This window comes from Mesoplodon mirus, assembly GCF_964341445.2.
Source record: "Mesoplodon mirus genome assembly, chromosome: 12".
Taxonomy (NCBI): domain Eukaryota; kingdom Metazoa; phylum Chordata; class Mammalia; order Artiodactyla; family Ziphiidae; genus Mesoplodon; species Mesoplodon mirus.
The window spans coordinates 65,418,460-65,433,858 of NC_138988.1; the positions used below are offsets into that span (position 1 = coordinate 65,418,460).

At 35.0% G+C, this 15,399-nt stretch overlaps 1 protein-coding gene across 1 annotated transcript in view; it reads right to left on the minus strand.

Annotated features, from left to right (window-relative positions):
* MLIP (muscular LMNA interacting protein) overlaps positions 1 to 15,399 on the minus strand; it is a gene marked incomplete at both ends in the record, with an annotated part of 291,349 nt that overhangs the window by 56,314 nt on the left and 219,636 nt on the right. Inside the window, one exon of the mRNA XM_082637722.1 lies at positions 2,337 to 2,543. Coding sequence (XP_082493848.1) covers positions 2,337 to 2,543 — 207 coding nt within the window. The remainder of the gene's footprint in view (positions 1 to 2,336; positions 2,544 to 15,399) is intronic.

Consider the following 15,399-nt stretch of genomic DNA (forward strand, 5'->3'; position numbering starts at 1 on the left):
AAGCACCTGAGCATCTTCATATATGATAGGACATCATATGAAGTTCAACATATGAACTAATGACAGTAAGAGAAGAGAACAGGGATTAGTGTAAGTATTTAGGACAAGAGAGGAGCACACACTACAGATGCAACAGAAGAACAAAACTTGTCAAATATCTTCTGTAGCCCCAGTTGATAAGGGAGCCTCAGAGGCAGTTATGTAAGGTCAAGTTCAGTGTGGACCTCTGGGGGAGGGGAGGGGAGGGAAGGTTTGAGTCTGGAGATGAGACCAGCCGATAAAGCTGCCAAGTGAGATCTGGGAAGGATGTTAGGATATTGGAGAGAAGTTAATTTAAATGACAATTATGTTTTACAATTTCAGACAAGAAGATATTTTCAGTAAAAAAGAAACACAAGTCTTGATAACTTGGTATGCCATTGGCTGAATATTTACAACACAGTGTTTGTAAACATTGATATCAAATTGAGTAAAATTCATACATTTTAATAGGAGCAATTAAAATACAAAACTAAGCAACTGAATCTTCCATCAAGAATTGTTGTCTAACTACAACAACATCATCATCATCATCATCATCATTACTATTATTTCAGATGTGAAAATATCAATAAATCTCAGATACTGAGAGATGAAATCTATTCTGATGCTTGTGTAGACTGAAAATAGTTGTCTAGCCTCAAATGGCTTTCATATATTGTTCTTCACAGCCTGATCAAGCAAAGGCTAAATTATGAATGAAATACTGACTCTACCTTTGCTAAATGTCTCCAGAAAACACCACTAAAAATGTCAAAAGAAGATCTATTTGAAGCAATTGATATCTATAAAATACAATTATAATCCTATCATAGATGATAATTTATATAAGAAAATGGTTGTTATTATCAGAATTTTTAACTCTATTTAATAGCTAAATGGAAATCATAGATGTTGGCTAGTACTAAAAGAGGGAGAATTACAGATAATATAAAATCATTTAAAAATATCATACTCTCCCTGAAATACTTCTTTTTTCTAGACCTAGAATGAGAAGCAACCAAAGGTCATACAAATGTCATCTTGAACTTTGCCTAAAAAACATTTGTTTTGCAAAAAACGGATGCTTTAAAAATTTAATTCAGGGTTGACAACTCAGTCATGATAAGTGTTATTAAATATAAAAAGATAATTTTTCCTCATATAATTATGTTCACTTTTTAGATGATTCTTTGTGTTTAGACTGGGTTTGTGAACATTTTTTTTTTTTTTTTTTTTTTTGCGGTACGCGAGCCTCTCACTGTTGTGGCCTCTCCCGTTGCAGAGCACAGGCTCTGGACGTGCAGGCTCACCGGCCATGGCTCACGGGCCTAGCTGCTCCGCAGCATGTGGGATCTTCCCGGACCGGGGCACGAACCCGCGTCCCCTGCATCAGCAGGCGGACTCTCAACCACTGCACCACCAGGGAAGCCCTGTGAACATTTTTTTTAATGCTTTAAGGCCCGAGGAATATTGTTCAACTACATATGCCCTTGACTGATTTCCAAGTATAGAGGTGTATTTCATTAAATATAGAGAATTTTCAAAACAAATGTTTTAAAACAAGATTTTGCACTTTAAAAAAGATTTAATTGCAGGTTGATTTTGACTAGTCAATTCTTTTAGAAAAGTTTCAAGGTCTGAGACTCTGTGTTAGGCCAGAATGTCTTTATGGTGATGCTCAGAACAGCAAAGGATGCTTACAGATAAGCCTCATGTACTATTGACTGCTTGCTTCTGATAGAACATTTATGATTACATTCCAAAGCCAATATAAGTATTTTTGCTTTTTTAAAAATATATATACATATTTTTTAGGTACTGAGCACCTCATTACTTGTTACATATCCCATCACTATACATTATGAGGCAGATAGATACATTTTTAAATAAAATATTAATATTATATTGCAGATATCTGCAGAAATTCTAAATATTTCTTTGCCCACTGACTGCAATTATAAATGCTTCCTCATCAAGGCATTGTCATTTTAAGAAGCTTTTTAAGAATGTTGAACTAAGACTAGAAGATAAATTAATAATGGCATCTTTTAAGGTTTTGAAGCGTGTCTTGGGATTTCCACCTTGGGATTAGAACGTGAAATAATGAGCAATGAAAATTAGGAAATGACTTTTAAAGGAAACATAAATATTTCATAATTCCCCAAGGTTAATTATTATCTTTTTTTAAGGACATGTGTCTTCACACAAATATTTAACATTCTTAATATATTTAAATATTCTTAATATACGTTTCCTCCACATATAAGTTTCAAAAGTTAAGCATGAAGAAGGTTCACAGCACAGGGTATTCTCACCTTATTATATGCGTTGTGACTAGACAGGGTGTGAGAATTCTCCTGTTCATCACTCAGGGAGAAGGAGGACAAGTGACTGAAGGGTCCTGGGATAAGACAGTCAGCCTGTGGGAGGGTCTGTGGATGCATCAGAGACTTAGCAGGAGAATGGAGTTTAGTTTGATATAAAGGATGGAGAGAAAAAGGCTTGGGATGGACAGGCATATCCTGGGAAGAAGAAAGGCATAAAGAAGAAGTTAGTGGGCAAAGGTCAAGCTCACTTGGAATTAAGTCTAAATATTATAGACTTTATCAGAATCTTTTACTAGTTGGAAGAAAACCTCCCATCATATTCTGGATCCTCACAAGACTCCTGCTTTGATAGTGCATTGTCTGTCTCTTCCAGTAATTCCCGTTGGTCGCCCACCTCCAGCCTCTCCTGCAGAACTGATCAAGTGCCCACAGAGTCTCCCAACAGGGCTATGTTTGCTTAAGGAAGGAGAGAGCTCATCCCAAAGTGGGGAGGATGGGACTAGAAGAATGTTCATTGAAGAGGTAGTAACAGTGGAAATTAATTTAAAGGTGATTGTGATTTGGTTTGGAAGAAATTGGGGACAGAAAGGAGGAGGGCATCGTAGAGGGTATCAACTCATTGTATAATTCATGGTGCCATGAGTTTCCGGTTGGGTTAAGTATGGGGAAGCGCTCAGGAAGAGGTGAGTCTAGAAAGAATGAATGAAGATGTCCATTCAGGCAGGGTGTTACTTTGGAAAGAAACTGGAGAACAAACAGACGTGCTCAAATGCAGAGGGGAAATGTAATGAGGTCTTAACTAGAGAGGGTCTTTCCATCCCCTGGAAAGGGATGACTGCCTGAGGAAGTCTTTGAGAAAGTAAGAGCCACTAGATGAGGCTTTGAATTGTGTGAACAGAAAAAGGAAACAACAAGAGGGAAGTCCTGAATCTACAAAGAAAACTCACAAGAAAGGCATATATATATATATATATATATGTAATAAAAGAAAAGGGCTACTATTTTGCAGATCTTTTTTAAGCACCTCTTATATTCCTGAAATTTTTAATGTAAGATAATAAATTGACAGTGATTACCCTACAGTAAAACCTCTTAGGGGATAAAACGTCTAAAATAAAACCTTTTTTATTCACCTTTGAGACCTCAGCATCAAGCATAATGCCTAATAGAGCAGATGTTTAATGCAGTAACAATTGAATTTTCAAAAGAATATAATATTTTCAATGAGGTCAAGAATGCCATTAGTAATGAATGAATGTGTTTGGCTTTGTGTGAAATGGAAATTCAGTACAAAATAATGCACATTGCTCAAAATGACATTCAGCTAAACAGGTAAATTCAACTTTTAAGACTATACAATTAATATTTATTTTCATGTAAGCTGAACTGATTTTGCCAAAGCCATGTATTTTTAAGCCACCAATTGGTTTTCTAAAATTTATGCTGAATGTGTTTGCTGTATCAGTAGATGCCCCCACAATGGGTTCAAACTTACTTTAAAAACTTACTTCAAAACATACTTTAAAAAACTCTTGGAAAATTTTAAGCAGGTTAGAAAATTAAATTCTAGGGTTTTTAAGTTTGTAAAAATGAGGGGTTTTAACATTATGTACCTTGAAAATGTGACTAAAAGTGTTTTATTTTATTAGTTTCTTGTTTGTGCTTCAAGTGTTTAGTTTATATATCAAGCAATTACAAATATACATTCTCATTTCACACACACAGACTACAAACATACACTTATTAAAAAGATGGCATCCTATATACAGTGTTCTGCATCTTATTTGTTTGAGTTTTTTTTTTTCCATTTGATTACAGTTTTGGAACATTTCTTTATCAGTACATGAAAGCTATGGATTCCCTATAACACATATTACTGAGTTATCTCACTGATGATAATCATCATTCAGTGATTCTCTTGGAAGTCCCAGGTATATCACCTAAAATATTAAACCACCTAACACAGTCATAAATTTATCTCTTCTTTGCCAGTTTTTATACTTTTAAGGACTTTCTTTTGTCTAATCCCATTGGCTATTGCCTCTAACATTATTATTATTAAATAATAGTCATGTTAATATGCAATTTAATGGAAGGGTTGTAGTATTTGCCCACTAAAGATGGCTTTTAGATTAAAATGTATTCTAATTGTGTTTTATTTCTCAATCAATTATTTCATTATTTTATCAACAACTAATTAATCAGTGTGGAAAAGGATTAATATGAAAATTGAGTAGTAAGCACAAAGACTAGCTGCATAAGAAAAAGACAGCATTGTTATTGATAGTTGACAGTGCCTAGGAAGAGGAGATGAACAGTCTCTGGTTTATAGTCTGGCTTCAGCTTTTTTTGTTTTCCTTGAATGTTTTTTTAAAATTTATTTATTTACCTTTATTGAAGTATAGTTGATTTACAATATTGTGTTAGTTTGGGTAGACAGCAAAATGATTCAGTTATACATACATATATCTATTTTTTTCAGATTCTTTTCCCTTATAGGTTATTAGAAAATACTGAGTATACTTCCCTGTGCTATATAGTAGGTCCTAGCTGTTTATCTCTTTATATACAGTAGTGTGTATATGTTAATGTCAAACTCCTAATTTATCCCTCCCCCCACCTTTTCCTTTTGGTAACCATGAGTTTGTTTTCTATGTCTGTGGGTCTGTTTCTCTTTTGTATATAAGTTCCTTTGTATCATTTTTCTCGGATGGTTCAAGAATCCATTGTGAGAATGTCAGGAGGCAGCCTGTAGTGATCCAGGGAAATCCAAGAGTTCCTTATAGGGATAAATCTAACCAAGGTCTAACCAATTCAGAGGGAAAAGTTTGAAGAGGGTGTGCTGCTCTGTGGTCTACGCTTCTAAGCTCTCTGGGCTAACCTCCATCTCTCAGGAGTCAGTCAAACCTGAACACTTCTGTAGGGTCAGATGGTATCAGCTATTCCAGGCAACTGGGCAGGGAGGAGAGAGCAGAATTTTATCAGCATTTGCACAGGCCAAAGAGAGCTAAGAATCTTGGACAAGCTCACTTGAGCACTGTCTGTGGTCAGGACTGTACAAAGCAGAAAGGACCCTTGGTGGTGACAGCCTCTACAGGTATGTCACTGGAGGCACGTTTTCCAATCTGTGCTGCTTGTCTTCTATGCTTTGTGTAGGTTGTTATCCTGCGATTCTTTTTACCATCATCCTGGGAATTTGCTTTGCTTTTCTCTTGTGTTTGATCTCCTGTTTCCAGTAGCCCATGTTTTTTCTTTTCCATGTTTCTTCTCATTCACTGGGACTTAAAGGAGCTTCCTGGGAAAATGGAATTTGGGAATCCAGTTTGTGACACCTTGCATGTTGAAAACTTTGTTCTGTCCTTGCATAATTTTTTGGACTAAATCATTTAATTTTGGGGGATTAAATCATTTAATCTTTAAAATTAAATCTGAAATTCTAAGTTGCAAAATAATTTCCTTCAGAATTTTGAAAGTATTGTTACACTGTAATAGTGTTACTACACTGTTACTATTTTACACACTTTTTTCAAAAACATATATATATATATATATATATATTTTTTTTTTTTTTTTTTTTTTTTTTTTTTTTTTGCGGTACGCGGGCCTCTCACTGTTGTGGCCTCTCCCGTTGCGGAGCACAGGCTCCGGACGTGTAGGCTCAGTGGCCATGGCTCACAGGCCCAGCCACTCCGCGGCATGTGGGATCTTCCCGGACCGGGGCACGAACCCGTGTCCCCTGCATCGGCAGGCGGACTCTCAACCACTGCGCCACCAGGGAAGCCCCAAAAACATATTTTTTTATGTATGATTTCTACAGCTTTCCTGTTTTACAGTTATTTTTGTCAATTCTCATCAGTTCCTTTCTTTTACTTTTCTTATGAGCAGAACATCTTACTGTTCTTTAATTTTCCAAATTGAATATTTAATTGATTTATTTTTATTCTCTTATTCATTAAACATATTTAGAGTTATAAATTTTCTTCCAAGGGCTATTTTAACTATATTCTATAAGTTATAATAGATGATTTTTTCATTGTCTTTTTCTCCACATAGAAATTTTATTTTGAATTTCCCCTTTAATAAAATAATTTGTTAAAGACCAAATTTTTCAACATACAGATGGCAGGGACTTTATATGTTTTCTAAATTTGTTATTAATTTATAAAATTTTTGTGATCAGAGAAATTTATCTGTATTATTTTTATCTTGGCAGTTAATAGTTTTTTTACTGAGGTAGAGTTGATTTACAATATTATATAAATTTTAGGTGTACAACATTGTGATTCACAATTTTAAAGATTATACTACATTTATAGTTATTATAAAATATTGGCTATTTTCCCTGTGCTCTACAAAGTATCTTTGTAGCTTATTTATTTTATACATAGTAGTTTGTACTCTTAATCCCCTACCCTTATCTTGTATTACTTTTATCATGGCAACTAAAAGCTTTTCCTTTTGGGCCTAATCTCAACACATGGTTGGGTTTTGTGAAGAATCCACAGATATGCTGAAGGATATTTTTTGTTTTGATTTGGCTTTTTTGCAGGGTACAGAGCCCAACTACATATATATTAATTCAATTTACTTTAGAGGATCTATTTTTACCTACTGTCCTATGTAATCTATCAAAAACTATAAAATGAGTTAAAATATTTTACCACCAATATATTTTAACTTTTTCTCATCTATCTCTTGCTTTTGCCTTATGAACGTTGATGTTATATTTTAATGTTTAGATACACTAATGATTGTATTTTCCATGTAAAGTTTATCCTTTAGCATATAAGGGGGTCTTGTTTGTCTTGTTTAAGGAAATTTTGGCCTGAATTCAACCTTCCCATTCTGAACATTATAACCTCTCCTTTCCTTTTGTTTGTAGCACCTAGAACACTTTGTTATCCTCAGCTGTTCTCAATCACTTGGTTTAATAGTCCCAGCTTAAAGACTGCTTTTGTTTGTTATCTAATCTAGGAAGCTTTTCTTTTCCCTTTTTAAAAAATTTATTTATCTCAATAGTAAAGGAATCTTTCCTAGACCATAAAATTTTGCAAGAGGTTCATATGAGGAAGGAACCACTGCCTGAGATTGTCTTTGTGCTCCAAAGGTACAGGCTTTGTGGTGTGAGTCTGTTTAGTCTTTATTTTCCTCAAACAATGAAGACTATCAGCTATACAGTATTTCACATAGCAACTTATCTGTGTCCAGGCTGTCAAAGAAAGAGGGAGCCTCCTGCAAATATGACTTCCTCTGTGATTCACTCTATAGCCTTACCTCCTCTGCTTCCTAGAACAAAATCAGTTCAGGGGTCTTCTGTTGCCAACATATGCACCCATGCAAAGACAAGGGATTGGGGGTTTGCATATTAAGATGTATCCCACACAGCCAAGATGAGTATTTTCCCAAAGAACAGTGATTTCATTAAATTCACTTATTTTAGAGAATAAAATATATTCTGACTTATATCTGGCTTATTTTTCCTTTAAGTCTGAAAAAATGATTTTATTAAAGTCACTTATTTTAGAAAATAAAATACGTGCTGACTTATTTTTCCTTTAAGTCTGAAAAAAAAGTCACTCATATATTTCATATTTAGAACACAAATGCTATAAATTGAGAATATTTTTAAATTTATACTTTGAGCCAGCTGCATAATAAAATTCCAATATAACGTAATTTGCTTATTCTTACTTTTTCAAATCTTCAGTGGCATTTTCTATGCATTTTCTAATGGTATTTGATACAAAGGAATGAATCTCAGTTCACCATTCTTTTGTTTTCTATGTATTATATTATGATGTTTACTGTAGCAGGAAGAACACATGTTTCCCCAAATAATTGGGTTTTCAATTTTTCCCTTATTAATATTCCTCATAAAAGACTCTCAACATTTACTTAGCAAAACTTTAAAAATTATAATATTGAGTACTCTTGGTCTTCAAACATTCCTGAAAATTGAACATCATTTCCAAGCCCCAGATGCCTACTTTGGAAGTGTCTTACTAATTATGATGTCATAATACAATTTTTAGTTAGAATTCAAGGCAAAAATATAAGGTTAGGGCTAAGTATGTTAATAATGAAAGTAGTTATGAGACAGAAACCGGCTCACAGACAAAGAGAACAGACTTGTGTTTGCCAAGGGTGGGAGGCGGGGGAGAGGAATGGATTGGGAGTTTGGGATTAGAAGATGCAAATTATTATATGTAGGATGGATACACAATAAGGTCCTACTGTATATAGAACAGGGAACTATATTCAGTATCCTGTGATAAACCATAATGAAATAGAATATGAAAAAGAATATACTGTATAACTGAATCACTTTGCTGTAGAGCAGAAATTAACACAAAATTATAAATCAACTATACTTCAATAAAATTTTAAAAAATAATGAAAGCAGATATAAAATCTTATTGCAAATAATTTCAAAATTTTCAAAAAATTAGTCTACTTCTTGTCAAATTCCAGAAGGTTAACACTGATAAATATACAACTTATATTTATGGCTGATAATATGCTTATCTAGACCTAGGTGTTATGTGATGACTTCTGTCATTTCTTATTGTTTATGTCTATATGAATAGTGGAATATTCAATCTAGATTATTTTGCAGGAGTTTTTTTAGTAAAGTTATCTTCTCACTCTCTGAAGATTTTTTTAGTCAAAAATAATTGAAATGATAAGTCATATACCCAGTTGGGCACATGAACGGCAATAGGGTGCAACAGGCTTAAGGAATAGCCAACTAAGGACTCTGTCCATTGCACCAAGCTGGAGAGCCATGACCCTTTTCCCCCCCCTCAGGACTATATTTATTAGATTCTTGTAGTTGAAAGAATCTCAATGATGATGGAAAGTAGGGGATGGGGCAAGAGACCCTTACTCAGGAAATTTCACCTAGAATATACATGAGCTGTGCCTAGCATTCAGAACTACAAAAGAGACCAATGTAAAACCATATACCTCAGGAAAGCTTAAAATCTTTTTTACTGCTTTAGGTTAACAGTTAGTCAACTTTTTCTGTAAAGGCCTCGGTACTGTATTTTTTTAACGTCTTTATTGGAGTATAATTGCTTTACAATGGTGTGTTAGTTTCTGCTGTATAACAAAGTGAATCAGCTATACATATACATATATCCCCATATCTCCTCCCTCTTGCATCTCCCTCCCATCCTCCCTATCCTACCCCTCTAGGTGGTCACAAAGCACTGAGCTGATCTCCCTGTGCTATGTGGCTGCTTCCCATTAGCTATCTATTTTACATTTGGTAGTGTACATAGTCCATGCCACTCTCTCACTTTGCCCCAGCTTACCCTTCCCAATCCCCATGTCCTCAAGTCCATTTTCTACGTCTGTGTCTTTATTCCTGCCCTGCCCCTAGGTTCTTCAGAACCATTATTTTTCTTTTTTTAGATTTCATATATATGTGTTAGCATGCAGTATTTGTTTTTCTCTTTCTGACTTACTTCACTCTGTATGAGACTCCAGGTCCATCCACCTCACTACAAATAACTCAATTCTGTTTCTTTTTATGGCTGAATAATATTCCATTGTATATATGTGCCACATCTTCTTTATCCATTCATCTGGCAATGAACACTTAGGTTGCTTATATGTCCTGGCTATTGTAAACAGAGCTGCAGTGAACATTGTGGTACATGACTCTTTTTGAATTATGGCTTTCTCAGGGTATATGCCCAGTAGTGGGATTGCTGGGTCGTATGGTAGTTCTATTTTTAGTTTTTTAAGGAACCTCCATACTGTTCTCCATAGTGGCTGTATCAATTTACATTCCCACCAATGGACAGGTCATCCAAAATGAAAATAAATAGGGAAACATAAGCTTTAAATGATACATTAAACAAGATGGACTTAATTGACATTTATAGGACATTCCATCCAAAAACAACAGAATACACTTTATTTTCAAGTGCTCATGGAACATTCTCCAGTATAGATCATATCTTGTGTCACAAATAAAGCCTTGGTAAATTTAAGAAAATTGAAATCATATCAAGTATCTTTTCTGACCACAACGCTATGAGACTAGATATCAATTACAGGAAAAAAGTCTGTAAAAAATGCAAACACATGAAGGCTAAACAATACACTACTAAATAACCAAGAGATCACTGAAGAAATCAAAGAGGAAATCAAAAAATGCCTAGAAACAAATGACAATGAAAACACGAAGACCCAAAACCTATGGGATGCAGCAAAAGCAGTTCTAAGAGGAAGTTTATAGCAATACAATCCTACCTCAGGAAACAAGAAACATCTCAAATAGACAACCTAACCTTACACCTAAAACAATTAGAGAAAGAAGAACAAAAAAAAAAAAACCCAAGATACTGTATTTTGTAGGCTTTGCAAACCATATATTCTGTCACAATTACTACTGCTATGATAGTGTGAAAGCAGCCTCAGATAATATATAAATGAATAAGCATGACTGTGTGCCAATAATGCTTTATGGAAGAGGTGGTGAATCAGATCTGACCCACAGGCTATAGCTTCTAAATCTAATGGTTTGAAAACAACACACATTAATAAAATCTTTTTTACATTTGACCTGCACCTTACCTCCCTTCCAATGAATTGTCTCGAGGTTGGTACATTTTTCTTTGGAGATCACTATTCAAAATGCTTCTTGAAAATGAACATCATTCTACCCTGCTTTGGTATTCAATAGATGAATCTCATAAGATTCTAGTTTTTGAGGGAAGTACAGGAATCATAAAATTCTCTTGTATGTGTTTTTTTCAGTGAGGTATGTAACATAGTTATTTCCCATAAAATCCTTCCAGTGCTTTTCACTTACTTGAGAATTGTCTTTTTCAATATAAAAATACTTAGAACAAATTTTTCAAAAGAAAAGAAGCTTTATTTAAGAGCTTTGTTTTGAAAAAAGAATTGACAATTTGGCTTCATTATCATATCCTGCAAAACTTCAAGAACACATGAAATTATGAAGCTAATAATATCTTTGTTCATTAGAGAAAGATTACCCAAAACATGCAGAGAATAAATTCATTTAGCTTTATTTGTTAAAAGAACTACAGAGCCAGTAGAATTAGATATTGACAGAGACATCATAAAAGTAATGCTATAGTAATATCTGACTCATCCATCACTCTAGAAGAAGCCCACTTTCTACTCAGCCATCAAGTCAAATTGTTTATCCATAAAAGCTCTTTCCATTGCAACACTCAAAGGGCATTGGAATGCATATGGGCTCTTCATTAAAGCCTCCACGTCTGAGGCTCTTTTTTTATCTGTTTTTTTAAACCTCCTTTCCTCTACACACCACACACAGTTATCTGTGCCTTTTGAAACTCAGAGCACCACTGCGTGAAATTACTGGAGACTTTAACTCCATCCTTTCTTCCCTCTTCCCACCTCTTTGGGAAAATTATTTTTTTTTTAACAACACATTTTTAAATGCAGCACTTATATTCAGCTTTTCTTTCCTGCCTGGAGCCTATAGTAATCCAAAATCAGAATTTTAGCATTTCTGCTAAAGTTTTAATTTAAAACACCCCGTTCATAAAGTCAAGGACGATTACAATGTATTTGTTAAAGAGTGCCTCCTTCGGCCAAAGAGGTATCAACATTCTACAGAAATGATCACAGAAACTCCAAATTACTAAGAAGAGATTCTAATCGTCTACATTTCACTAAGATCAAGCCAAGATAAGTTAGGTCTCTTAATTTTGAACATATGGCATAACTTCTTGCTTATCAACCCTAATTTTAAAGCATCCGTGTGCATTTTAAAAACAGACATACTTAAAGCAACACATCTATTTCAGATCCTGACTTGAGCCAAAAAAATTGAACTTGTTAAATATGAAAAAGCTAGCATATGCTTAGCTACTTCAAATTCCCTATTAAAAAAAATTAAAGGACTAAAACATAATTGTGAAGATAGGATTTGGATTATTTAGTTCTGAAAGTTTGTGGTTGTCTGAAAGCAAGTTTCACAGAACAGATAACATAGAAAAAGTGTGAAGATATTTGACTGAGACATGCTCAAGGGAAAAGAAAGGGGAAGTATTTTATAATCAATCACAGTGAGCACTAGAGCATGAAAATGCTGAGTTTTATGTTTTTCTATACATATAGTTTAATTCTCATCCTACATTCTGACATGGATTCATTTGGGGAAAAAGTCGCCATTTAAGTTGAAGAAGTTAGAAAGTAACACAGAAAAGAGGCTTCTCTGATTTCTCATCATGGTGGCAAGAAAGAAGAGAATGTATTTGGCGGCCCTTTAGTAGGAAGTCAACTCCTTTCTTCCAAAATTATAGTGCTCCTAAAAGAAATGATAACAACAGTAAACATTTAAAAATTTGCATTCCCTTTAAAGTGTCCAGAGCTCTTTCACAGTGACTGTTTCATTTAATCATGAATGGGTATGAGTATGGGTACCATTAGAAATGAAATTAGTAGCCCCCATTTTTCTAGGATGAAACTGAAGTTCAGAGTGTTGACTGATCTTCCCAGGATCACACCAAGCTCATGTTCTTTCCATTGCATTCTATCGTAATGTTTCTCTCCTTTGCAGGGAGCAGAAAAGTTACTGCTGGAGCAGTAGGCTCCAGTAACCAATAGTGAAGGTAGGGTCCCTTAATGGATTAGGCAACCAGAGGGCCAGGCCATGGAGTGTGTAACCTAAGTGTGAAATAGACAGGTAAGAGTGAGAAAGTACAGAGGGTTGCAGAGAAACAAGAGTAGCAGGAAGGAGACAGAGACCAAGGTTCAGATATCTAGAACCCACTAGAATATAAGCTCCATGGGATCAAGGATATTGTCTGCTCTGTTTCCTGAGAAAGCACCCATATCTTTTTTGGCACAAACATAAATGGTTGGATGCTAAGAAGAGACAGAAGGGAAGTGAATGTGGAGAGAAGTAGCAACACCATCCATCAGGGACACCATCCACAGCAAGGACTACAAGCCCGGGAATACTTCCCTGTCCCTTCTCCCCTACACTCCTGTGCTCTGTGGTGCTTCCACCAACATGGGCAGCTAAGGCTTAATACCATCTTCATATCTCACGGTAGGATTTTTGTGGTGACTGTTAAAACTGAATTTCAAAGAGAAAGTCAGTACATTTAATGTACAAGATACATTAAATGTAGCCTTCATATTGTTCATGTTAACAAAGTGTTATAATTTTAAAGAAAAATGATCTTGTGGTTTTTAATATCCTGAGGTTTTGTTCCTTTGAATCTATTATTGTTTTACCAAGAAATGTAAGTGAAAGTGTTGATGTTCAGCAACTAAATTGTGTTTCCTGTACACAGCCTGTCACCCAGTCTAAAATCACCTTTCAGAGAGATCTAGAAAGGCAAAAATTATCCCCAAAGTTCATTACAAGGATTATCCCAGAGTCTTTTGTGATTATGAAACAAAGGAATCAAAGCATGGTGTCTTCTACACTTAAAGAATGCAGAAACAAGAAATCCAGACACAGCCAAGACTTTGCTTTCATTATAGAAAGCATCTTTGTTTAAATTTTAGGTTGCCTACTTAGCCTTCCTATTCAGGATATTTGCAACGGAAATAGTTGTCAAGTCTGCCAATGTAAAAAAAGGAAAAAAGTAATTTAAGTAGCAAATACCAGGACCCTGATACAGGCTGTTATGTATGTGTGCCTTTTATATGAACACACACACACACACATATATATAAATTTATATATGTATATATAAATGTATATATGTATATATAAATTTAATTTTGAAAAGAAATCATTTCTCTCCCAGGGATTTTAGTTTAAGGAAAAGCAAAACAAAGTATAGTTATTCAAAGATAATGACAATGAACCATATTGATGATTTCTTATTACTCTACAAATAGGAAGTAAAGAGGACATGATTTTTTTTAAAGGAAAAAATCAAAATAAAAGAAAATATTCCCTACCCCAAATTTCTCAATCAAAAAGAAAAGAATCAAAGTAAACTCTATGGGGGTAGAACTAGTCTTATTTGTCATGATTTTGACCTAGACAGTAGATTATAAGATTTTCCATCTCTCCAAAGTTATGACCTGATTAATACTTGCTTTTTTTTTTGGATCATCTAAGGATGTGAAATATCAGAAGGGTTCCAGTAATATTTAAGGGCATGAACACAAAATTTCAGGGTAAGGAGGTACCTTTGAAAGTACTTCATACAACACACTCATTTTGCAGATGTGTAATTAAATCCAGGATCAGGAATTACTTAGTCCAACAGCATGCATTTTAAGAGTTAACATCAGACTGCCTGACTTTTAAATTTTCTCTTTCAGTTAATTGTCCTGACACCTAACAATTGGGGAAATACAAGAAAGAGAAATGTCTAGAAAAGTGGTAAAGCGATAATTTTGCTGACATAGAGCCAAGGAAAATGTATGTCCCTTGTCAAACAGGGCTATCATTATGAGTAGTGGCTCCATGGAATGTGGAAATTCTCATAAATGGAGGCTTACTTACCTCCTTTGTGTAAATCAAATAGGGAAAAGTTCTTAGTTCAAACACAAAAGAAGGCACCTAATCAATGTTAGTTGAAAGGAAATGCCCCTGGCAGGGGTAGCTTTGAGCATCATTAGTCATAGAATTCTTGGAGCTGGAAGGAAGTCAAGAGGTGGGCTAGCCCAGGGTCTCTCAAACCCAGCATTAGTGACATTTGGAGTAGGATAAGTCTTTGCTGTGGGGGACTGTCCTGGATACTGTAGGATGTTTAGCAGCATCCCTGGCCTCTACCCACTGGGTGCCAGCAGCAGATCCAACCCCAGTCATGACAGTAATGTCTGGGACAAAGTCATGCCAGTTGAGAACCACTGGTTCTCTCATTTCACAAATGCACTGAGTAGAACTGGTTAACCACACAATCACAACTAGAACACACACTTCAGAGCTCTTTCTGAAAAACCAACCTGCCCTAATTTTCCTTTGGTTCAATTATGTATCATAATGAATAAGGGCATCAGATCTTGCATGAATGTGGTTTCTGAAACGTGAGGTGAAACTAACCTGACTTTAGAATATGCTGCAAAAGGC